Consider the following 25,707-nt stretch of genomic DNA (forward strand, 5'->3'; position numbering starts at 1 on the left):
AATATGTGAACTTCACCCATTGTGTGCAAAGTCAGAACACAGAACTAAAAAAGATTGAAATCTGGGCTCTATGGCTTCCTCAGCATTCTCAGTACTTCAAACTGAATCTACAAAGTAACCACTCTAACCACAAGCATACCACGCTGGCTAGGCTTGCGGAAATACTCTGTTTGCTGAACCTGAGCCACTGCAGAGACAAGAATGCAAAGTATTCAGGGCTAGAAGAAGAAAGAGACAGTATAATTCTGTGGTTTACTTCTTGTAGCATTTATATTAGAAGAACAGAGTTGAGGGACCCATTTATTTGTCTCCATTCAAATTCAATTAAAACCAAACCAAACCAAAAATATCCAAAATCCTTCGGGAAGATGAACTATAAAACCAAGAACTGCTATCCGTAACTCAAGTGGCTGAAATCTGTGCTGAAGAGGCATATACCTGGTTGACCACACCAGTTAGGAGGGCATTTTGGTTTCATCAGATGGAAATTCTGGTGAATATGGTTTTATATGAGACAAGATTAACAGCTCTTTCATGTGGTCTGGTTTTAGTTTATTGTGTACTTTTATGTGTAGTTTGGCTGTTATTCCTGGAAACAGATCTGTTTCTTAACAAAAGCAAATGGATTACTTGCTCTTTCTAAATCACTTCCAACAATAAACATTAGAAATCAGTTTATCTTGTTCTGAAGCCTAAAAGTATAGTAAGAAAATACAGCTGTATCAAATACAACTGTCCTCTGCTAACAAATGAGTATTGTTCTCTCATCCTCTCTTCACCCCTTTCTTAGTACCAGTTCTGATGACGAAGCTCCTTCAAAATGAACTGCTGAAAACGATCATTTTTCTTCCTAGTGCAGTTTTCTGATGAATTAATAAAGTAAATTGGCTCACTGATCCATATCAGGTCTGGTGCAAAGGAGCAGAGAGAAAGGGAATAACAGGATTACAGAGAGCGGGACCACTCCTTTCCTCCTCACTTGTGGCAGTAAATTGTTAGATCACCCAGGGCATACCAGACAACTGCACTGGCGGGCTGTTGTAACTGGGATTCCCTGATAGAATTTGTCATCGTGCATCTACACCGTTCTCCTTGCTGTGCTGCAGCCAGGTAAGGGCTGTGTCCGACTGACTGGTGATTCGAGGACCACTGGAGACTCTGGGAGTACCCGAGGGAGAGGACACTTGATCCCTAGGCAGGCTGAAGCTGCTCAAGGAGAAGGCCAAATCACGGGATTAGAAAGAGAACAGCTATGAGCATCACTCCGGAAGGCTGGCTGTTAAAGCAGATCTTTACATGACGGCAGAAACACAGTTTATCTGCATTCGATCCCAGCCCACCGTGATGACGGCACATGAAACCCAGCAGATTCAAACTCAGTAAAAACCTGAGTATCCAGCAAAAACACACTACTTCACGGTACTTTCTTGGCGCTAGAAACAGAGGTAGCAGAGCCTTCCCTTGCTCATCAACCGCATCCTTCTGCCTGTGCACCCCGGGCACCCTCCTTCCTGCGGGGGACCAGCACAGCCCTGCTCAACCCCCGCACGAGTTTGAGGGCTTCCGAACCTTTCCGAGGGTTTCCGAACGCTTCCGAACCCTCCCGACGCCCGCCAGGCGCGCATGCGCCGAAGCGAGAGAAAGCCTTTCCGACGTCCTTCTCCCTCCCGCTTCCCACCGGCCTCGGCGGGCCCGGCCCCGCCCCCCGGGGCGGCTAGCGCGCATGTGCGGTTGCCAGGGCGGCCGTCTCCAGTGGAGGTTTAAAATCTGCGGGGCATGCGCAGTGCCGGTTCTGGCCCTGGCGAGGGGGACGCCACATTGGAACGGCGAGGGGAGCTCTTCGGGCAGCGCCGGGCCGGGTACAGTTTGCGCCGCCTCCGCTCCTCCCGAGCCGCGCTCGCCTGGCCTCGCCCGGCTCTGCCCCCCGCCTGCGGCCGCCCTCCCTCCTTCCCTCCTCCCCGCGACACATGCTGCTGCTCCCGGCCCGCGTCTAGCGCCGCTGCCGGGCCCGGCGCGCTGAGGCGAGGGAGTGCGCGGCTGGCGGTGAGCGGGCGGCGGCGCGGCGCTCTGGCCGGGCCGTGAGGGTTGGAAGCGGGCGGGCGTGGATGGATCCCCGCGTGGCCTGGATCCAGCCCGAGCAGAAAGGCCCCGCGAATGCGCTGTGGATGCAGATCTGGGAGACCTCGCAGGGTGTGGGGGGCCGGGGCGGCGCCAGCTTCCCGCACTACCTCTGCCTTAACTCCCCGGCGCTGGACTCCGCCGCCTCCCCGCCCCGCGGCCACAGCTGCGTGCGGCTCGGGGCGCCCGGCGGCAGCGCCTGCTGCTCCTCTTCCTCGCCGCCCTCGCCTTCGCCGTCCCCTCCGGCCCTGCTGACCGGACTGGTTCCCGCTGCCAGCGCCGGCCCCGCGGCGCTAAACGGCGGCGAGGGAGGGCGGCGGCTGCAGAAATCGCCTTCCGTGTCGTCCTCGTCCTCCTGCTCGTCGGTGGAGTCCGGCACCGAGAGCCCCGGCTTCTCCTCCTCGGGATCGTGCGGAGGCGGCGGCTCCTCCTCTTCCTCCTGCGGCCCCCGGGCGGCGGCGGTGGCTCCTCCCGGGCTGCTGGGCAGCGGGGCCGGACCCGGGGAGTTTTTTAACTTCCACGAGAACAAAGTGAACAGCGGTGTGAACGGGCACCACCAGCCCGCGCACCTGGCGCGCAGCCCCCACCCGCCGCCGCCGGCGTCTCCCCAGCAGCACCAGTACCACCCGGGCCGGAGGAAACGAGAGAATAAAGCCAGCACCTATGGGATGAATTACCTGCTCTCCGGCAGCCGGGGCGTCGCCGTCAACAACTCCCCCCACCAGCAGCGGCAGCAGCCTCAGCCAGCACTGCAGAGCCCCGGCACACCCTGGAAGACCAGGAAATACAGCCCGGGCGTGCAGGGGTGAGCAGCCGGGGCCTCTGGGGCTGCTGCAGCCCGAGAGGAAAGGGGGACCTCGGCAGCCTCTCCTGTGGCCACCCTCCGGGCATGGAGGCGGGTGGGTTGGGGTCACACTGACTCCTTTGGAGCCCGCTGTGGCAGCAAGGTTGATGATACGGGATGGCGGAGCACAAAACCGTGTTCTTTTGTAAATCACCTTGGTCTGTTCCAGCTGGGTGGCTCCTGGCCAAAGCAGTGATGCAGGCCGGGCTTGGGAACCCATAGATACAGGGAGGTAGGCATTGCTTTGTGGTAGGTTGAGACTCAAAGATGTCAGGCCACCTACAGTAGTTAAAGCAGAGATGGATGGGGGATGCCTCTCAGCTTTCTAAGGGTCAATTCAAATTGTAAGGGGAAAGTGGAAGGCTTCAGAAGAGCTCAAAGACAACTGTTGCACTGATTTTTAAATGCCTCTGTTTAGGCTGTAGCAGACTGTTTACTTTGGAGAGTGTTAAGAACATCAGTTGAAAGGGAAGTGCCCAGTTCTCTCTGAAATAAGCGCGAAAGTCGATGTGGTCTCAGAACATTTTTGAGGGAAATGTTCTCTCTCTAGAGTAGAGAGAGCCAGCCAATATCTTAACTGAAATCTTGGCTTTCTAAAGAGAGCACTAATATGAAGCTTATCGTATTCTGTGCTCATAACCTTCTCATATAAATGTATAGTTAGTAATGCTGAGTATTCAGTTTAGTCTGACAAGCATGTAGAAGGGACCAAACTTGAACAAAGCACCTCTGGAGTGCTCCATGAGATTTCTATATTTCAGCTGTTATATTATACTTGATCAAGGGGAAACATTGCTTTCTAATGGTAAAGTTACTTTATTAATGGAAAAAGTGCTAGCTGCATTGACTGATCATAGCAGATTTCTGATGTCATTTCAAAAATAGTTTCTTGGAACTCCTAAAATCCAAGACCTTTGGATGCCCATGGAGTAAAGGCACTGCATATTTGTAGAAGGAAATAGATAAAGATAACAGGGTACGCTTTCACAGCTGGAGAAATTTGAGAGATTTAACTTAAGGACTTGTCTTTTCTTTCTGTTTTGGGTGGTACTGTCAGGCGCTGAGTGCATTAAAGTTATGCAGAAGTATTAAAATATGTTTTTAAAGTTCTGTTTTTGCAAACTGTAGCCTCTCCTGGGGAAGACAAGACTTGTGACTACTGCTTTTTAATTCCAAACTGACACTGAAAATGAAAATTGCTTACAGGAAGCTAAGATTTGGATGTTTAAGAGGTGTCATAAGCTTTCAGTCCTGTATTAATAAGATGTGTGTCTCAAATTCCAATGTTACTTTAAAAATAGCCTGAATTTGGTTTATTTCTATAGAGAAGCAGCAGAACACTGAATTAATATTTTAATTTATGTATGTAAGACAAGTCAGTGTCACTGAGGTAGATCTCCAGGCAGGTGGGTGAGGGAGTTGCCTGAGGTCACCCAGCAGGTCTTTGGCAAACCTGGAATCGAATCCAGGCAATGCAGCTTCTGTCCTCTGGTTGTTAGGTAGCACCACCTATACCAGTCACATACCCTTATCTTGCATCTTCTGCCCATTTGTTTTCTGTTGGCTTTCATTTGATAAAGATTAGGCCACTTTTCAGGTATGTGTTTATAGAGACTCTGTTTAGCCAAGCTTCAGTTGTGCTATTCAGTTCCATAATACAAGTTATTTTGGTGATGAGTTAATGACAAGTGATTTGAAAGCAGAAGCTGTGTTTCCTGATCTTCTGTTAAGAATTTCTATTACTACAGTGAGACTTGATGCTAGGGGTGAGACACCGGTAACTACAGCATGTGTGATTTCATAATTCCAGACTCTCTTATGATTAATTTATCATATCATTGTGTCACATAACTGTAGAAATGTCATAGCTTTCCTTAGAGTGGCAGGGAGCTAGTGCTGAAAGAGAGCATGGAAGTTGAGACCATAGATGTAAATATGAGAAGCAGTTTCTGCCTTAAACTTTGAATTCTGTTACCCAAGGTGAATATTGGGTGAGCGTGTATTCTAAAACAATTTTCTTTTTGGTGTTAGAATCTTTTATTAAGTGCTTACATGATTGGAATAACAAAAATATTGTTATTAGTGGAGCCACTTTAGGTATCTACTGCAGTAATTTCTGACTACTGGTGAGTTTCACTTCATTTTCCTGTAGCCAGGCTGGTGTATTATTTGCCTCCTCAAATAAAAATACACTGAAAAGACTTGGATGGGAACAGATCCCTACAGAAGTTTCTTCTGGATCCTTTACATTCCTGATTTGTTGCCTGGTATTACTTGGCACTGTCAGCCCAGTCCTGAAGCATCACTTCCATAACTGTGATGTTTGAGTGGCAGAGCGTCCTCAGTGGTGTCAAACTGGTGTGTGCAACTGTCAAAGAAAGTGATCCTTACAACTGACAATTGCAGTCTGCTTTGGACATAGATTATGGGAAGAAGGATTTGATCATTGTGATGCTCTTGTGCTCATTTTATGCATGAATGTTAGAGCTTACTCTGTCATGAAAACTGTTCTCTGCGGAATGTTTTTCTGTAACGCGCTGAAATTTCTAAGTGATATGCAGTAGCTCACAGTGTTACTGTAGTGTCTTTTGGTAGCTGACTAAAGGGTAACCTCTGACTTTTCCCAGGCTGCAGTAGTACTTTTGATGAAGTGCCTGCATGCTTTGAAATAGTACTGTACTGTCCTCGCTTTCTTGTTCAGAGCTGGAGATGGTCTGTAGCAGTGCAAGTTGTCACCATTTTTTGAAATGGATCATAGTCAGTGGCTTTGTGATGGTAGATACGGTGACGTTTGGAGTGCTTTATGTTGTAAAGGTAGTGATTTGCTCTGTTTTATGTACAGCATTCCTTTGTTTCCAGTGGATTCACACGTATTGCTTTTACCACCTTCTGACAGTAGCGTGCCCATCTTTGTGTTGTAAAGGAAATTCTCCCTCTCATAAAATGCAAGTGTGAATAGCCATTTTTGATTAGATTTCATCCTAAATCTATGCTTTTGGATGCTCTAGATTGACCTGTGTTATCTTTTCCCAGATTTTTGGAAAGTAAGGAGTGAGGAGAATGAAGCCATATTTATTCCAGTGCCTCAACAAAGTAATTAATATAGCAGCAGTGTAAATTCTTAAATGTTTTAGGTATAGGTTAGGAGTATAGCACAGTGGAGATGACAGAATGATTGATTACAGATATGATGCAGGTAAGTGTCCTTTAATATCATAAGGTTAGCTCAAACTGTTGTGACTCTGCAGAACTACATGTAGTTTCTTGCTACTGTAAAGGATTCTCTTACATGGTTTTAAACGACATCTAGAATCTTAGGATCTGTCTTATTTGTACATCAAAGTAGTAACTTCTGTTTCTGTAAAGTCAGTATTTTAAATATGTCTGACTAATTTAAGCATCCAGAGAGTTTAAAAGTGCTGGAGTTTTATTTCAAAATATGGCATCCAGTTATTCTAAACTTTTCATAAAAACTCTACTGCTAGGTTTGCATTGTCTGAGTATGTAGCTAACAGGGCACTTTCTCTTAAGACGTAGTGAATAGCTTATGAGGAGTAAGCATCTCTTGATAATTACACGAAACTTCTGTTGTAGAGCAGAAGAGTGCAAACACCTCCACATGTGATTAGGCTGATGGAGGATTCAGGCCAGCATTGTTTGGTGACCATAGCAGATTCATCTGGGGAGAGTTCACATAAGCAAGATAAGCTCATGACGATGCTTCCCCAGAAGACTTACCTCAGTGTTTGCCAGTTTGCAGCTGAAGGATACTGTGTACCAAAAGTGATGTCCAGAGATTCATTTCTGTAGCTACTCAGATGTGGTGGTGTTACAGTATATTAAGTCTATATTAGGTTTTGCTTGTTTCTTCAGCTGTATACTGAAGTGTTTCTAATTCCAGTGCTATTGTAATTTTTTTTTTTTTTTTGCATTCGTGCTATATTGCTGAACTTGGACCAAGATAAATTCCATTATTAAGTTTTATTCAATGCACAATTAAAAGTGCCTTGCATTCAAGAACTTCCATAGCACTGGTTCCATGTTTGTCAACTGTTGCTGCTTCTTATGCTGCTGTCAGAGCTGGACAATGCAAATCACTGTGAAGGGATGCCACACTGTCAGCCCGTTTTGCAAATTTGATTTTCATGTACTTCGGCTGAGTTGAAAAAACGCAGACTTTGGAAACTCTCTGAAACCTTTACTGTCTGCACTGAGGTGTCCAACACTTGAAAAGGCTTTAAGGGATTCCCAAGGGTGGTATTCTAACTCCTTCCTGTACTTAATGATGCTGTCTCGCTCTAATACCTTGTGATAAAGAATCAACACATTGGGCTATCCTTCATCTGTTAGATCATTACTGTCTGTTACCTGCAATGTTATGTGGATACCTGTAGTGAAGTTCTTAATGCAAGAGGCAGGCAATGCTGGCAATGTACACTCCATTCTTGTTTCATCTGGCTTTAGAATCAGGGCAGAATGAGGCAGTTATATACTGTAGTACACAAGGAAGAGGGCAGGAGTAGTTGCCTGTTAGTGATAGTAAATATCCAGAGAGAGACTTGAGACAGCATCAGGATGTGGTTGAACAGTTTGTTTTCATGCCTAAAGGTTGGTACGCAGCAGAGTTCAAGGGAAGCTGCTGGAGGGATTATCAAAAGAACAGAGCATCTCTTTTTTGTGGTTGACTAAGTTGACTAAAGTAGGTAAAGCTCAAAAGCTCTTTGTGAAGTGGATGTCTAGCATGGATTTAGAGACTGATGCTTTCACTAATGGAATGAAAGAAATATTTTGGCAGCAGTAGACCTGGAAGAGAGCATAGTACTAGAGGTCAGAAAGGCTGAGCTACAGTACTAAAACACGAGAAAGCTTTGCATGACAGCTGCTCACATCTGTGTGTGAAGGAGAATGGGACATGTTTGGAGCAGTTTAATCTTGGCATCAGCTTCATGATGCTTTTCACACTTGTTAGGCTTTGGCAGTAGAAATAATTAACACTAAGAACATAAACAGCTGTACCGGGTGAGACCATTAGAGGTCAATGCCAAATGTTGGGAGAAGAATATATCAACATGAGCCTGTGGTGATATTTCCTGCAGTGATCTTTCAGATTTCAATGATTGATGGTTCTTGGACTGCCCGGGGCTACAGGCAGTGTATTGCTAAGCTTATTGTGGACTTGATATATGAATTTGTCTCATCTTGAGCTGGTATGAACTTCTGGGATCAGCAGTGTCCTGTGGCAAGGCGTTCCTCAGTTAAGCTATGCATTATGTAAAGATCCTTTTTTTTTTTCCTGTCCTGAGGCTGTCACTAAGGTTGTAGTTACTGCCAGCCACAGGTCTATGCATTAATGACAAAGTCCGTGTGTACTCTCTGCAGCTGACCTGAAAGAGAGAAGAGTTGAATCAGCTGTCAGCTGTCTGTTTTCTAGTCTATTCCTTCCATTGAAGCCGTTTTCTGCCTCTAGATCTTTATCACCTCTGTATACTTTAACGTTCTGTTGTATCTTCAGGACTCAGATAAACCAGACCCGTGTGTCATAGTGTCACAGTATTCCTACATTTTGGGCTGTCTTGTTCTATCTTGTACTTTCTTTCCTGATTACTAATGGGGGACAGACCTTTTAGCAGAATTCTTATAGCACCTCCTTGAATCTTTGTAAAGATAAAATCTTCTTTTGTGCCTCTTGTGCTTACATTTATCTTATTTCAAATTCTGCGTGCTACTCCATTGTGCAGTCTGTATTTTAATGTCCATCTGCAGTTCTTGAGCTGGCTTATACTGGGTAGCCTCACAGTCTCAGACTTTTCTGCTTTCTTATTTGTCACCTTGCCACATCACTTGAAAGGATGCTGACTAGCATAGGGCACTTTGGGGCTTCAGTGGTGACTTCCCTTTAATGTGGAATCTAAGAGTTCCAGCTGCTTGTTTTCTGTTGAAAACTTCTTTATCTACATGAAGGTCTTTTTTTCTTATCCCATGTCAGCTTAGTTTCTTTTTAAGTCTTCATAAGGACATGTGGGACCATTATCAAATGCTGCTTGGAAATCCAAGTAGATAACAGGATTTCCTTTGTGGTTCACTGATTCTTGCGAATAATTCCTAATAGTTTTCTTTAAGACATTACTTCTGTTTACAAAAGCTATGTTGACATCTTGATATAGCGATAACTGTTCATGTGTTGCATTGATTCTACTTTTGACTAGTTTGACTATTATGAATGTCAAAACTAATGCTGCTTAATGTTCTTCTGATACAAATGCAGTATCAAGTGAGTGCTGTTTTTGGCAGATACCAAATTACCAGGAATAGATTTTGCTGTGAAGTATTTTCTACTAAAAAGCTGGTGTGGGACAACTTCTCCCTGCAGGGATCAGGGCAACCTCTGGGGGATTAAAAAAAACAAACCCCAAAAAAACCCCACACAAAAACCCCACAAAAAAACAACAAACCCCAACACTAGCTTCTGTACTTGTCATGCATTGTAATCACTTAACTTCCTCTGTTCTGATCACTTAATTCGCTTAACAGAAGCAGGTTTTGGGGCTCCTGAGCTAGTTTATCCGTTTTCAGGCATAGGTTTGCATCTCGTTAAGTTGTTCCTCTTAATCCTTTTTGATATCCTTAATCTTCCAATCCTCTTTTCCTGCTTCGTATGTGACTTCAGGGTTTCTGAAGATGACATCTGATGGAATCCTGTGACAAAGTAGTAGCAGCTCTTTTTTCCCTAATATCTGGTTAGATGCAGTACTTAAATCCAGAAAAGGCTTTTTTACCTTTTGTTGCCTTGCAGAGATATTGACTTTGAATGGGTAGGGTTTGCTGCTAGTAGTACTTTGATGGATGCATTTTGAATTAGACTCTGCTGCTTGAGATTGTCAGGAGTTGTTTCTCTTAAATGTTTCAGTGGCTAACCTGGTGTAATGCATACCTGATCTACATGGGCATAATTAGTCTCTCATCACTATGTGTTTCTGCTGTTGCAACCTTTCTGACTTGTCTGGGATGTTAATCGCTTTCTATCTTTGGGCATTTGGAGAAGAATAGTATTAAGACAGGAATTTCAGTGTTTAGCGGTTCTATTTGTTGTCATAGCGAGCTTGCTGATTCAGTTCCAAGGTTTAACATATGGTATGCTCCTTCACTGATGCAACAAAATAGTTGTGTGATGTTTTCTTGGTGTTGCGGTGAAGTCCAGTAGCCTAAGTCGGGAGTAATGTACAGCTGTTCAGAAGCTTATGTAGTGGATCTATTTTGCCTTCTATTAACTTGGAGATATAGATCGATTTATTTTCTAGATTTTTATAATGTAGCTTTTTCAAAGAACATCCAGCCATTAAGAAAGGAATTGTTTGAGTTTTATTGGATTGACAGACTTTGCAAAAATGGATTGATTTTGGCTTCTTTTTCTCTTCCAAAGTGCAACAGATTCTGTTAGTTAAACCTGGAACTTTGTAGTGTAAATTAATCCAATTAGTTTCTCGAGTGTGTGAACCATCAAGTGCTCCTAAGAGATACAGAATTTAATCTAGAAGAAGCTAAATCTAAAATTAGGACTGACTCTGACTTGCAAGAGTGTGGGACAAAGAGAAAGCTTAGAGAGGAAATAGGAACAATACAATCTCTTTTGGAAAAGGTACAATATATTTTATTAACTACTCTCTTTGTTCCGTGAATGAGAAAAAATAGTACTTTTTTTCCTTCATTTTCTCCTTAGTAGTTAGCTTGCAAAGTCATCTTGATTCCTATATGAGTTTAGTATTTAGTATTCCTATATGAGTACCTACCTGTTAAACATTTCGCAGCTCTGATTCATAAGTTCTATATAGTTGAGATATTTTTTTTTTTATTCTGCCAGTCTTTGAATTTGCTGCCTTCCGTACAGTTACAGTGACAAAGATACTTGTCTGAATTATGTAGTAATATGGGACCGATTTGCTGCAGCAGTACAGTCTGTGAATGTAGCGCTATGTTTTGTAGTTTCTCTCATCTCTAAGCCTAGAACATTGTATTGGGGCATAGAGCACTCTTACCTCTGTGTTACTGGGAGTGAGAAGAGTTGGCATACAAAAGCGAAGGCACCTGAAGGGTGTTGTGGCTGAGGTGGAAAGGAAAGAATTCTAAGTTAATCTGCTCTTCTTGGTCATATTAATAGTTCTGTTTTTGCTACTTTTGCAGATGTCTTAATCTTAGATCATATTGGAAAAAGTCTATCTCAGAATATACTATTACTTTCAAACATATATATATATGTTCTGCTTTCCTTTATTTCACTAAACTGTGTTGCTGAGTTTTAAACTGTTACACTGATTTCAGCTGCTGAATGTGTGTGTTTGTTGTTGTGTGAGATTTCACCTGCATTTCCCTGGTAATGCAGTTGTGCTTGGCAGTGGCTGGAGGTGAAGGGTGAAGTTCAACAGATCTCAGAAATACGCACAGTGGCTCCTGAGCCTTTCACCATTTAACCTTGAGACCGCAAAGTCCTCAGGCATGTTTCAGACTTCACATTTCATTGAAATAACGTATGCTATTATTTGTAACCTTTATTTCAACAAAGCATCTGTTGAAATGCAGCGTATGCCTTCCCAATCCTTTAGCTCCTTTTCTTACTTGCCATTAGTGTTACACCCGCGTGCTTTAACTGGGGCATCTATTCTTTCCTTTTATAAACATTCTTGGCTGATGTGTTAGACTTTTCAGTTAGAAAAATATTCTTTACTTACTAGAACGAGTATGTTTTAAAAAAGAATCAGTTGTTTTGCATAAATCATGCCATCATGTTTCAGTCTGTTCCTTTAGAATAAATGAATGTGTTTAGCAGTGTAGACATGATGTTGAAAAGAAACAGGATGTTTACTTGAAGGAACAAAGTCTCTGTGGCTTTTCATTCACTTTCTAGTTTGTTGATGCTGTTTGAGAGTTTAATTTCACTGCATTGGAGTTAACCCTTGAGGCAACAAGTCGATGTTATGTATAATGATAGTTGTAGATACAGTAAATGATGAGTAAAGTAAATGTTCTCTTTTCTTAGAAACCTGCCTTTAAGGAAAAATATTAGAAAAGTCTGAGGATGTCTCCTGAATATTATATTAACCTGAAGACTAGAAGTGTGTCTGCCTTTCCTAAAACAGTAAAAGGGATACATTTTGGTAAACAAAAGGTGTCAGTTCTGTTGCATAGTTCAGCCTGTGAGCAGCAGATGTTTACTCTGCTTAGCAGTAATAGCATTAGTGAATGCTAGGTTTGTCCAGGCTGTGAAAATTAGCAAGCTCAATAGCATAGCAAGTACAAGTAGCCTCTCTTTTGCATCCTTGTGTTCTAATCTTTTCCACCTTGTGTTAAGAATACAGTGATCTGAATCTCACCAACAAGTTTTGTTCTGAGTGTTTCTGTAAATGTTGTGAAACTGCCTTGTGAAAAAAGTCAATTAAAATATTTATCTTTGATAGGAAGGTAGTACAATAGGCACCTTAAAATATGATAGAACATTTATGCTACGTGCATAGATGCTGCTCGAGGCCAAATTCTTCAAGAAGACAGAAGGAGATTGAGAAAATTGACTCATGCTGTATGTTGAAGGAAGTTACATTAAAAAAAAAAAAGTTAAGATGTTACTTATATGTGCTGCAAATTGAAATTCTGTTCCTAATGACTAGGATACTGTCACAGTCCTGACTCAAGAGGTAACAAGTGCTTACGAAGATCATAGAGTTGGTGGATAGAGACAAGTGGATATGAATTGAGAACCTGTGAAGTGTTATGTTTGGAGATGAACTTCCAGTAATAACTCTGTGCACCCCCCCCCCCCACCCCCCCCCCCAAGAAAACATCAGATGAAATCATTAACAGGCAGCACTTTAAGGCACTTATTTATTCTGATGTGTACTTAAGTTCTCATAGAATGCTGTGAATGACAAAAGCATAAATGGACTAAAAAGACCTGGAAAAATGAGTGGAAGAAAAGTCCTTTGAGTTAATAGAGTTAATACACATTATGGTTGGAATCTGCCTATTGCCAGTTTTTATAAACAAGACAATGGGAAGTCTTCAGTGTGGCCCCACTGCTGTTACGTATATTCACATGTCATCTTTGAGAAGGAAAAAACAAAGCATACTTTGTAGAAACAAAATAAAGTAGCAGCATGTTAGTTTGTACCTTCTTTCTTGCTCTGAAGTTTTGAAATCAAGTAGATTCATCAACAAATTGAAAAGTTTGGTGATAAGCATACTGCATAGTTAAATGTTCAGTTGTGGATCCAGGCCCACTTTAAGATAAGAAAAAGGGCAAACAGTAATTGTAAATACGTATGCTTTTTGGAAGTATCTTAGTACTTTTCTGATAAAATTTCTTTGTGAATAGAAAGGAATCCTGACACTTTAAAACTGCGCATATGGTCTGTTGGAAGCTATCTGTTAGAGTGGGAATTCTCTAACGTCTCAGGGAAGAGGTAAGAGGTAAGAGTTTTACTAGAGATGTATAAAATTTTCCTTTCGGAAGGCTAAGTGTGTTAACAAAGGATTGAACCCTTTCTATTATTTTTTTTTTTTTTTCGGATTTCACTACACTGCTGAGTTGATGTGTTTCTTGAAGTAGAGAGAAATCTTAGAAATGTGTCAGCATCAAAAAAAAGTTTTTGTAAAACATCACAGCAGTAGTTGTTATTGTCCTGTTTAAGAAATTGAGTGTTTTTGTTTGGCATGGCTTGATGCTTTTCCATTGAAAGCAAACACAACATGAACTTGAAAACTCAAATTTGGATCATTGTGTAGTTTTTAAGACTATGCTTTTTTTTTTAAAGAAAATAATCTTTAGGAATCAGGAATTGAATTTGACCTTCATTAGTGAGCCAGTAAGAAGGTTAGTAAATGTCTACTAGTGTTTGCATCCTGTGTCTCTTGACACCTTGGCATTTAGGTAATGTGTTGAGGTGTAGGTGTTGTTGAGATTACTGTGAGGTGCTGCCATGAAAGTCAAGGATGAATATATATGCCCTGAACACCAGATCCCAAACCCTCCAGTTTCCCATCTGAAAGCCTAATTCTTCTTGCATTCACCTTTTTTGAAAATATTGCTGTTTTTGGTTAGATGATGATATTGAATAAAGCCTATCGCCCATTTTTGTTGAAATTTATTGTAATAGTTACATCGTCATTATAACTGATGCTACTTTCTCATTTAGACTACATGAAGAAATAATTGACTTCTATGACTTCATGTCCCCTCGTCCTGAAGAAGCAGCTATGAGAAGAGAAGTGGTGAAAAGAATAGAAACGGTCATCAAAGATCTTTGGCCTACAGCTGATGTGAGTGTTAACTCAGGTGTTGATTTGCTTCTCTAGTAGATTGTAGAGCTAGATTCACTTAACCTTGCTACTATCTTTCTGTGTTTTTAGAAGTGAACAGATAAGACTTCAGTTTTAAGGATCTTAATATTACAGTTCTAGCAGTACTTGGCAGTTTATTTTAAAAAGAGGAAGATATTTGAAACCTAGATTCCAAGTTATTGAAGGCTACTGGTAATTTTTATGTTGAGAACCAGGGATGTGAAGAACTGTAACTTCATTTTGAATATTGAAGTGAGACTGACTACCTATGTATCCATTTCTGCAAGGCATCCTGAGTGTGTGGGTATTTGTAAAAACAAGTATTTTCCAAAAGAACAGTTAAAAACCCCAGATTTTTTTTTTTTTGACTCTTCAGAAATTTGAGATTTAGAGAATTACTTTAGCCCTGCTTTAGTGGGAAGATTGGACTTGACTTCCTGAGATATCTTGCAACCAAAGTTCTTGTATTTTCAAACCCTTTATTTTGCAAAAAGTAAGTTTCCTCCAAACAAAAAAACATCCAAAAGGAATTTTCTGTAAGCTGCATCTGTAGCATCACCTTTTCTTATTACCAGATAGTAGTGTTGTTGTGAACAAGCAGAAAAACATTTCAGAACAATGTGTTTTCATAGCTTTCCGTGACAGAGTGAGGGCTGTAGCCACAGTACTGAGCTGTAGACACTGTGAAGCTCATCAGCTTTGCCCTCACTTGCAATTTTCCTTAGTAATAACATTTTTCTAGTTTGTGGGAACAAGTAGAAGCACTGAAATGGCCCAGTGTTGCCCAGCCTTTTCTTTTCATAAGTCACTTCAGAGAAGTGAACATTAATATTTTGCTCTGCTGTATCAGAGGGGAAAGAATGTCTAAATTCTCTAAATTGGAAGCATACTTAAAATATTTGATGTGGAGTATGAATGTCTCTTCAGCATACTTTCTTTTCCATGCATGAACACCTACCACAATTTCATAGTCATTCTTACAGTAAAATTTGGAATATTCATGTTTATCTGAATTACATATTTAGATGCACTTGCTGTTTTTTAAACCTAACCATTTGGAAAAATGTTTTCCTTAAACTCTTTAAATTTCAGTAAAGCTGTCCTATGAGGAAAGAAGGGAGAAGGAAGGAAATTTATAACAGCTTATACTCCTGTCAAACTGGAAATAAATAGTGAAAAGGATTTGTTTCAAAAGTTTACACTCTGCTGCTAGCAGGATTGGTAGTCACTTCATGTTAAAATTATTTCCTCAAAAGTTACATCTGTAAGAGAAAGTGTATTTGTACAAGCTTAACAGAGTATGTAGTAAAGTACGTTCAATAACTCTTTTACTGGGCTGTATCCTTAATGAGTCCAGAAAAACTCTTAAGTCTCTTGGAAGTGAAATGAAGTGAGCATTCATAATTACAAGATAATTCACTGGTGTGGGTTTTTTTTCAGGTCCAGATATTTGGCAGCTTTAGTACAGGGCTTTATCTTCCAACTAGGTAAGTGGTAATTTACTTTTATGTTAAAGCTTGTCTTATTTTAGAGTAATGGTAAATTTTAAAGGGGAATTTAGACTGAAACGTGTAAACCCATCAAACTTAGAGTAAAATTTTTGCCTAATGTCCCATGTGACAAAGTGAAGAGCCTTTGAACTTAGAGATTTGAGATAAGTATTTGATATATCATTGTACTGTGCTAGGTACTTACTGGTCCTTTGGTGAATTACCTTTTCTTCCTTATGTCTGGGATTAGTCTTTGGCTCTTCGTTTTCAAGCTATAGTGAAACTGAATGTTTAGTATTTCCTGTGTGTAAAGGTAGTGTTTTGTTAAATAAAGTGGATTACTGAGACTGTGTCATTGATCACTGAGTTACTGTGCAAAGTCAGTGGAGTCATCACAGCTGTATGTTCCCATTTTTTGGAGAGCAAATTGTCTTATTTAATTCAGTGATTTATGTTGCTTAATGGTTCAATAGATGAATGTGGAAAATCTGTGTAGCTGTGTCTTACAGCAATTAAATTTTCAGTAGGAAAACATTGCAGTTTTCATTTCTATGAATAACAATCACTGATTAAAATAGTTTGGAATACTAACATGCCTGTCAACATGGGTAGAGGAGGGATAGGATTAGGCTGTGGAAGTTAGAGGAGAGGGAGCAAGGAAGGTAAAATGGAGAGGAGCTCAAATCATCAGAAAACTGGAACCAAGAAACTAGAATACTACTTTTGGTTCCTGAAGTGCACTAGACCATCTCTTAACATTGCTAAAGGAAGCTTATTGGGAACCTAGATAAAGGTTGCACAGTAGTCACCCTGGAGGGATGGTAGAGTATGTTTTAGACATAATGAATCTCATTCTGTGTTCTTTTTGTCCAGTGATATTGATCTAGTTGTTTTTGGGAAATGGGAACGGCCCCCTTTACAGCTGCTAGAGCAAGCACTAAGAAAACACAATGTGGCTGAGCCATATTCCATTAAAGTACTTGATAAAGCTACGGTAAGTAGTAGTCTTTACAATACGGAACTGAAAAGCTTTCAGACCCCTTAAGATGTGATGTTAGTGATAAATGTAATTCTTAACTCATAAAGCAAATGATGTTGTCTTAAGCACGTTTTGCTCCATCTGTGTAAGATTTGTAGAATGTGTGTGTACTTAGCAATAGGACACAGTTCTTTAAATGGACAATGGTATGTCTGTGTACTGTATTTGCGGGAAGGCCGTATTTTATGCGTATGTTGTCAATAAAGAACTGAAAGTCAGTATTTGTATAATATCTAGAAAAATAAGTTAACAATTTGTATAGCGTTTTTCTCCTGATCTTTGGGAAGATTTTGTTCAGGCAGGGGCCAGTTGCTAGACTGGTCTTGCTTGAAACCCCGATTTTTCAGGTTGTCTTGTTTCTGATGGCATAGGAAAGCGTTCCAAACTGAACATTTTTTTTTTCCTTCTAAAATACACTACTGAAAAGCTTTATTTCATTTGTGAAACTGATGTGTAGTATCTCTTGCATCTGTCTTGTAAGCCTAACAGATCAATTTGAATATGCAAAAAACTGAAAGTATGAGAATTTTATATTACTGAGCAAGTGGTGTTTTCTCCAGGAGACTAAGCAGAGTATTTCAAACTTCTGTTAGTAAGCTGTTATGTTTTAAGGTCTCTGAAATAAGGTCACTCTTTTAGGTCAGAAGATCCCTCTTGCTTCTGTTGGAGTAGTAGTACATAACAGTAGGTCTGGTAATCATAGGTTTACCTGAGAATGAGTGGAATTTTTAGAATCAGTGATACCACTTACGTATGTTAAATGGCCCTAGGCTAGACTTACCAATTTTACTAGCTATTATTATTTTATTCCCTCTGCAGTAGGTATAGAATGATGCTATACTTCTGCTCTTTTTTTTGTTTTCAATCTCAGATTAAAAATGCAAGAAGTTCAATTTAATCTAAACTTCCCCTGGTTACATTTATTTATGATTGTAAGACCATTTTGTAGGATGCTACCTTCAAGTTGGTGGTATGAGGCTGAACTACATATTCAGTAGTTTTATAATAATTTATTGCTGCCCGAGGAGGAAGTACTGCTACTCCTGCTTTGCTTTTACCCCTTCTGGCTTTTGTTTGACTCTGCAGGGAATCAGTTCAGCTTGATAAACCAACAGACCGTGCTTTATTTTCTTCTGCTAGGCTAGTCTTCTGTCAGTTTAGCAAGTGGCTGGTGCAGTGCTGGGTCAGAGGAATGCAGTTCCCACAGGTTATGAGGGCAGAATGTCTCCTACTAACAGCAGTGAGTCAGTAAATGAAGTAAATTTAGTTTTCTTACAAAACAATGATATTGCAGCTATAAAGGTAGTTATCTAATATCTATGGGAGAGTACTTAAGTGATCATAAGTTAATGTGAACATAACTGCCTGGGTTTTTAATTACTTCACTAAAAAGCATTTGCTTGTCAGTAAAGTTAGCATTATTATCTTTTCTCAAAATCATGTTTTCTTGTCTTGATAGTTGCATTCATTTGGACTGATAATATTCATGTGTTTTAAGTGAGTAAGCTGAAGAATAGCACCAGTATTGCATTTCTGTTATTCATAAAATGTTGTGTTAATCTTTTCAGGTACCAATAATAAAACTTACTGACCAGGAGACAGAAGTGAAAGTTGACATCAGTTTTAATGTAGAAACTGGTGTGAAGGCAGCTCGATTTATCAAGGAATATATGAAGGTATCAGCTGTATTATGTGTGTTATGCCATCTACTAAGGATGTGCTAGATGCTTAGCTAACTTCTTTTGGTATAGGCTAAGACTTCTGAAGATTTATTGCTGAAGACTATTTTCATTAATACTAACTAAATGTGGATATTTTAATTGATTTTCTACTGCTATTTATTCAGTGTTGCCTTTGAGTGTTAGGTGTTTGTGTGGATAAACCTGTGCAGTGGAAGGACTTCTACAGTAATTTCTAGAACTGCAGATAGGTACTACACTTCTAAAGCAAGTCTGTTCAAGTTTTGCTTACCTTGAATTTAAGTGATGTTTGATTATGAACAGTATCTTGCTAAACAGTGTCTAAAACCAATTCTTCTGTGGCTGTATACTTAAAATCAAGTTTACTGTTTATGCTCTGTGGTAAAAATACTGTTTAGATGGAAAGCTTTGACCATAATGAGTGACACTGGCATTCAAAGAAAGATATAAAAATCTTCCTGTTTAGGGGAAAGAAATAAATTTGATATGTAACCTGTTTGATCAAGGGAGAGCTAAGTCTTCTCATCTGTTTCTAGAATTACAAAAAAAAAATGCATGTTTCAGTTCTTCTTGTGGAAACACTGTATAGCACACTACTGGATAACATTTTTGTATTGGAAGGTGAATCTTGTGTTGAGATTGTGTAGTTCTTTCTTTGTTTTGGAATGTCTGTGTGGTCATTGATAAGACTTATTTTGCTTTGCAGAAATATTCTTTGCTGCCTTACTTGATTTTAGTATTAAAACAGTTCCTCCTTCAGAGGGACTTGAATGAAGTTTTTACTGGTGGAATTAGTTCTTACAGCCTAATTTTAATGGCAATTAGTTTCCTGCAGGTAAGTGTGTTCTTATTTATTTCTGCGTTCATTAAAATATTTTGGTTTCTGTACTTATTCCCTGTTATGTGCTGTTTCTTTAGACTTCCCTGGCAATGTCCAGCTTTATTGTTATGGCTCTATGTGTTCGGTCATCGGCAGCTTCTGTAGACCTCTCAGACCTCTAACAACTGTTCACTGTATGAACTGAAACAGCAGCAAGAGCCTTATAAGCGTTGTAGAGGCTGGGCATTGCTTTCTATACCAGGGCTTGTGATATGGATTATGCTGCCTTCCTGGGCAGCGTGTTCCAGTACCTGTGTCATTTTACTGGTGTTTTGTAAATCTGTCAGGATGCTGTTTAAGTCTGTTGCTTCCTAGACTTACTGATACTGAATGTGCAAAGTTGTTGATTTCAGTGTTCGTTAAAATTATGAAAAATAGTCAACTTGTTTTTTAATTATGTGTAGGTTTTCACATACTTAAAACTGGTGGATATTGTAGGTAACTGATGAAATATCTAATGAGTTACAACTTCTTCCAATATATTTTCGTGACAGTAAGCTTTTTATGAGTATGATGAGGTACAATGTGTGTCTCAGCAGCTCTGATGATGGAAGAACCTACATATCCTGTTGCTGCTAAAGAATGATTTATATAATATAGGGAGATTGAGGAAAAAAAACACTATTTCATTTGGGGTAAATAGATTCCCCCTCTGCTTCTGAAAACATTAAGACTGATGGATTTTCTGTGAAAAAAACAGGTATTGCTCTGTTACTAAGCTGTAATGTAGTATACAGTACTTTTTTATTGCTTTTGGCTTAGGGAAAGGAATTTACTAATCCTCAAAAAGCTGGAAGAGGAGGGAAGAAAGAATTCTTTGGCTTCCAGATACTGCTGAAGTGCTGCCCCCCTTGGTTGTGTGAAAGTAGTTTAAGTACATGAATAATTAATGACTCAGTTCGGACTTGAGTTAAGAGATTATACTCAGCTGTTTAAATGAGAGCTTTTTGTTGCACTTTGTTATGGTCTGCAATTAATTTTTAATAATTAACAACTGTTCTGTGTCACAGCTGCATCCAAGAATTGATGCCAGAAGAGCTGATGAAAACCTTGGAATGCTTCTGATAGAATTTTTTGAACTCTATGGAAGGAATTTTAACTACTTGAAAACTGGTATTAGAATAAAGAATGGAGGTGCCTATATTGCCAAAGAAGAAATCATGAAAGTCATGACTAATGGATACAGACCATCCATGTTGTGTATTGAAGATCCTCTCCTGCCTGGTAAGATTGTACACTTCCTGCAATATTCCAGAGCTCTGGCTCAACTTGTGCTCTCAGAGCTTACATTAGTGTCCCTAAAGCTTGTTAAATGAGTTAAGAAGCTGCACTGAAAGGAGACTTTGCTGGTGTTGAGGTACAGTTACAGAGATGGGCTAAGGGATAAGGACCTGAAGTCTCACGAGATTCATAGCCTTAGTAAATTGGCTTGCATGTTAACAGTGCAGATACATAATGCATTGGAAAGTCAGAACTGTGTGGAGTGTCCAAGAGGATTCTCTAGTAGTGAAAGAAAGAGGTCCAGGAAATCCTGGAAGGGGGTTTGTTAGTAAGAACAGTTCTCCATTGTTCATTGTGAGAGACTGACAATGGAGGGTGCAGCTTTTCCTGCCACAGTCTGTGGTGCTGTACTCCAGATAAATGACACCATATGGAAAAGAAATGCCCCAGATGAGGAACCTGTCCTGCAGTGCGATGCAGTAGGCCTGCACAGAAGGAGGGGTTTATATCCATGAACATGTAGCAAGGGAGTAGTATGGTGTTGCTGTGAAGAGTCTGATGTGCATAATGGGCTTCTGTGCTGCACAGGGACCTGTGGAGAAGGCCAGTTTTAGTTGTATGTACTTTTGAAAGTAAGTCTTTTTTTTTCCTTTAAGATTTATTTTTGATTCAGTAACCTTCAAAGTAGTCAAGATTAAGTTTGGCTGAGCTCCTGAAAAAAATGTTCAACTGCTAGTACTCAGTTTGGATTCTACTTAGACTGTCACAAATAGCTGAAATTCAAAAACAGCTTATTAACCAAATCAATTTTCAGTTAATTTAGACTTCAGCATTATTATTACTGGAATGTAATTGGCATTCAAACTCCATACTGTCATGTCTCGTGGGTAGACTGCTTATGTAGAGCACTTCTAAAGCAAATACCATGGATCAGGAGCTGAAGTCTGGCACCTTTCTAAATACTGAATATGCTGAATGTTGATAGTTCTCTAAAACAGGTTGCAAGCCAAGATACTGGTGATCTGTTTGTAGCTCTGAGTTTGTGTCCATCATGACTCTTGCACTTGGCCAGGCATAGGTGTGATTTTGCAGAACTTTCATTGTTTGATTGAGATTTTCTTCAGGAGCTGTGTACTCACTTGCTTGAAGACCTATTTGTGTAGCAGCATGAGCCACGTTTCTTTAGAGTCAAAAACTTCTACTGTCCTTCAGTTCTGTTCCTGTCTGCTGAGGACTGAAAGAGAAGAAATTATGTATGCTGCACAATGTTTTAGTCATGGCTAATAGTTCAGCTTGGGAATTTTTTCTTCTCTTTGACTCTTCAGAGAAGAAAGAAAAATAAATTGCAAGTGTGGTAGAGGCTCTGAACCATTCCTTGTAGCAGAAGACTTGCAGAAGCAAAGAATTGTAATTTAGAAGAAAGATATCTAGTTATATGGTATCCAAGAGTTGGTAAGAACTAAATTTTAGATGAGTTCCTATGGGCTGAGGTAATTCTTACAGGAGAGAAAGTGTTTTGGCAAGGGAAATAAAAGCTGACAATAACTTGAATTTATCTGACCATTGTGTCCCTTAGGGATGTTTTCTGGCAGCTACCACAGAGCTTTAGAACTTGCCTGATGGAACTAGGAGGAAAATTATATAGAACATATAGGATGGCTCTTTGAATTAGATCTCGTGTATACAGCCTCCTTAGATCTAGACTTAATCACATATTCCTACAGTATCTAAAAGTACCTGTTAGGTGCATGTGGATGATATCTAGAATTGTGTTAATGAGTTTAGTTCTGTTACTGCTTGTGTCCCACTACAAAAAACTTTTCCAAGGGTTCAGGTCCTTGCCCAGTTGACAAGTCATCTCTGCTTGATAATTTTGGGGTCGTATCCATTCAGTGTCTCACTCCATGTGAGGGTCAGTGCTGGTACTGTGGAGATGATGGGAACAAGTATTTAGGAAAAGAGTGGACACGGACGTTTTTTTCATTTAAGTGAGCATAAGCTGCTGTAGAGTTTTTCCCTCAAATCTGTTGATGCACTACACACACAGGTTTTTAATCTTTTTTAGTGATGCTTTTAAAGCTTGATCACAGCTTTCTCTAAAGTTCTGGTTAAGCCCTGGAAGAAGACTTCAGATGATGACTTCTTAATCCAGAAATCAGAAAAAAAAATGCAGGGGTGAAAAAAAGTCTTTCAGCTTCTCTGGATTATACAAGTATTGTGAATGTCCCTCCTGTGAGCATAAGCACTAGTTCAGCAGTAGGACGTTGAAAGGTGTATTTGTAAGAATAGCTTTAGACAGCCTTATAAGGGTGAGAATTAAGTTCCATGGGATTAGTTCCTTTAAGTTTCTTCAGTGGGAAGTGGTGATGTCTGGTTAACAGAGAAATGATGTCAATTCTACCTGCTCAGTACATTCTGTTAGTTCCTAGGTTTGAAAGGAACAGGCATCAACCTGTTGTGTTGCTGTTTTGGTTGGGTGGGTTTTGGTCAGATTCTCCTGGGTGCTGTAGGGTTTCCTCTGAGATTCTTGAAGACCTATTACTGGGCACGAAAAGATTATAATTTCTGTGGTTTGGGAACCAAGATTCCAACAAAGCTGTTGAGAGTCTTACACTTAAAGTGGGAAATGTGTTGAAATCAGGATTTGAGATGTCAGAGTAATCTAGCTGGTGATGCATTTTAAAGTGGTAGTTTTTACTTGATCTTCATATGTAGCCTAAGATTCTTCATCTTGAGTTTGTGTCCTAGAACAGGGTAATGAGGTGAAAATCTTTCCCTTAGCATTGTCCAAAGAAGGAAGTTTCTATAAACATGTTGTGACTGCCACCATTTCAGTCTCTCTAAGCAGTTGTAATTTCTTTGTGTAAAAACTGAAAATATTCTTTTATGAGAACTGCAAAGCCAGGCACTCATAAGTCTGTTCACAGGAACGTGTTGGAGTAGGGTAGATGATTTCACCCTAAAAGAGGATTGTGCAGAGTTGGTCTATCAGTATCCTGTCTTGGAAGACATGACTGTGGTTGCAAGTGATGAATCTTTAATCTGAGGCTGTAAAAAAAGAAAAAACAAACAACAACAACAAAGAAAAAAACTAACAAAAAAAAAAAACCAACAACTTGGCATTTATTTGGCAGTTTTCTAGGGAAATCTTATTTTACGCCTTTGTGAATCAGGTGATTATTAAAGGTCCTTCAGTCATCTCTGATGCTCAGAACAGGAATGATTTTGGTCTTGTTTCAGGTTGGCAGTGGCAAGAGTAGATAAATTGCAGTTTAAGACCTAGAGTTCCACCTGTGCTACTCCCTTTATGAAAAAGGTTGTTCTTCATTCTGAATTGCTATGGGCATTAACAAAAGTTCTAAACTTTAAAGTCAACGTGTTTTCTCTGAAGAGAGACTCTAACTTACAGGACTAATTACGCTTCATGTCTCTTGCTTCTGCATCTTGATAGGTCACAAATACAGGAAGCCATAAGATTTGAGATTGACAACAGCTGTTGGGTTCATTTATTCTAGTCTTAGTGGCTACCCAAAGTTACTTACTGAAGCTTTTCAATATTTGCTGTTTGTCATTAGAACCTGCACATATATATATATATATATATATGTGTGTGTGTGTGTATGAAATATATGTATATACACAAATATATTGAAGTTAGCATCTGAAATAACTCCTTTAATGCTGAATGTTGTGAAAAGGTACTTACTACGTAATAGCTTAACATAAATGGATCTGTTTCAGTCCTAGCTCATAGTATTATCTTTTCTATGCCATGTTCTTAAAACTGCTTCAGGTAATAGAAGGCCACCTGATGGAGTGGTAATACTTAACAAGGGATGGAAATCTTAGACATACTCCTTTAGGCACAAAGGGTTTGTAAGAAGGAATGAGGATTGAATTGTACATGAAATAACACATCATTATCCACTAGTGTAGATTTGAGGTTGAAATCTCTATGATTTTTTTAAAGAGTGAGAGCATTTTCATGTGCTTTAACTGATCAGTCTGTGGATTGTGACAAAAAAGGGATGCTCAGGTATGTAAGGTGTGATCTGCTAGTGAGGACAATCTCTCAGAAGAAAATATTCAGTGCAAATGTGTTATCTTCTGGCTTCTTTAATATGTTGATTTCTGGATTGGGTAGGGCCACCTCTATACAGCCTTGACTGGTACAGTTCACAGTAGTTCACATAATAGCTTTGGCTTCCATACCTGCTTTTCAGCTTCAGCACAAGCCAGAAACTCTGCAGCCTGTATAATTGAACAAGACTGTTTATTCAGATGTTTTTATGAACTAATTGCAGGTGCAGAATGAGGCAATCCAGGAACCTAGGCATGCAGTGGCATGAGGTATCCTGCCTCTGTTCTCAAATCTGCTTCAATCAAGACTCAAAACACAACTTCGTTGGTGGTTTAAACTAAACTGCCTGAGTTTCCCGTAAGTGGATTAGGGAAGGCTTATGATTTCTTTTGCTGGCACAAAGGTGCAGGTTGCAACAACTGACAAGAAGAGTAACTAACAGTTTGTAGCAGCAGTGTCTTCATTTTAGAATCATAAAATCATTTTGGTTGGAAGAGACCCTAAGGATCATCAAGTCCGATCATAACCTAACTCTAGCACTAAACCCACGTCCCTAAGAACCTCATCTAAACACCTTTTAAACACCTCCAGGGGTGGTGACTCCACCACTTCCCTGGGCACTTCCCTTTTTCCTGATACCCAATCTAAGCCTCCCCCGGTGCACTTAAGGCCATTTCCTCTTGTCCTATCACTTGCTAATTGGGAGAAGAGACCAACACCCTCCATGCTACAACCTCCTTTCAGGTAGTTGTAGACAGCAATAAGGTCTCCCCTCAGCCTCCTTTTTTCCAGGCTAAACAGCCCCAGTTCCCTCAGTTGCTCCTCATCAGACTTCTGCTCCAGGCCCCTCACCAACTTCTTTGCCTCTTCTACATTCTCTCTAGTACCTCAATGTCCTTCTTATGATGAGGTGCCCAAAACTGAACACAGGACTCAAGGTGTGGCCTCACCAGCACCGAGTATAGTGGCACAATGACTTCTCTAGTCCTGCTGGCCACACTATTCCTGA

At 40.2% G+C, this 25,707-nt stretch overlaps 1 protein-coding gene across 5 annotated transcripts in view; it reads left to right on the top strand.

Moving 5' to 3' along the window:
• The first annotated feature begins 554 nt into the window (after nt 1–554).
• TENT4A (terminal nucleotidyltransferase 4A) overlaps nt 555–25,707 on the top strand; it is a 61,636-nt gene continuing 36,483 nt past the window's right edge. For 2 of the 5 annotated variants that reach the window (XM_082043919.1, XM_082043923.1), the window contains exons 1-7: nt 604–2,923; nt 14,143–14,266; nt 15,728–15,774; nt 16,651–16,771; nt 18,385–18,492; nt 19,223–19,351; nt 20,407–20,620. In XM_082043919.1, the coding sequence (XP_081900045.1) occupies nt 2,106–2,923; nt 14,143–14,266; nt 15,728–15,774; nt 16,651–16,771; nt 18,385–18,492; nt 19,223–19,351; nt 20,407–20,620 (1,561 nt within the window). In that variant the 5' untranslated portion in view covers nt 604–2,105. Of the gene's footprint in view, nt 2,924–14,142; nt 14,267–15,727; nt 15,775–16,650; nt 16,772–18,384; nt 18,493–19,222; nt 19,352–20,406; nt 20,621–25,707 lie in introns of all 5 variants that reach the window. The other 3 variants (XM_082043920.1, XM_082043922.1, XM_082043921.1) reach the window with 3 other exon arrangements.

This window comes from Streptopelia decaocto, assembly GCF_964273445.1.
Source record: "Streptopelia decaocto genome assembly, chromosome: 2".
NCBI lineage: Eukaryota > Metazoa > Chordata > Aves > Columbiformes > Columbidae > Streptopelia > Streptopelia decaocto.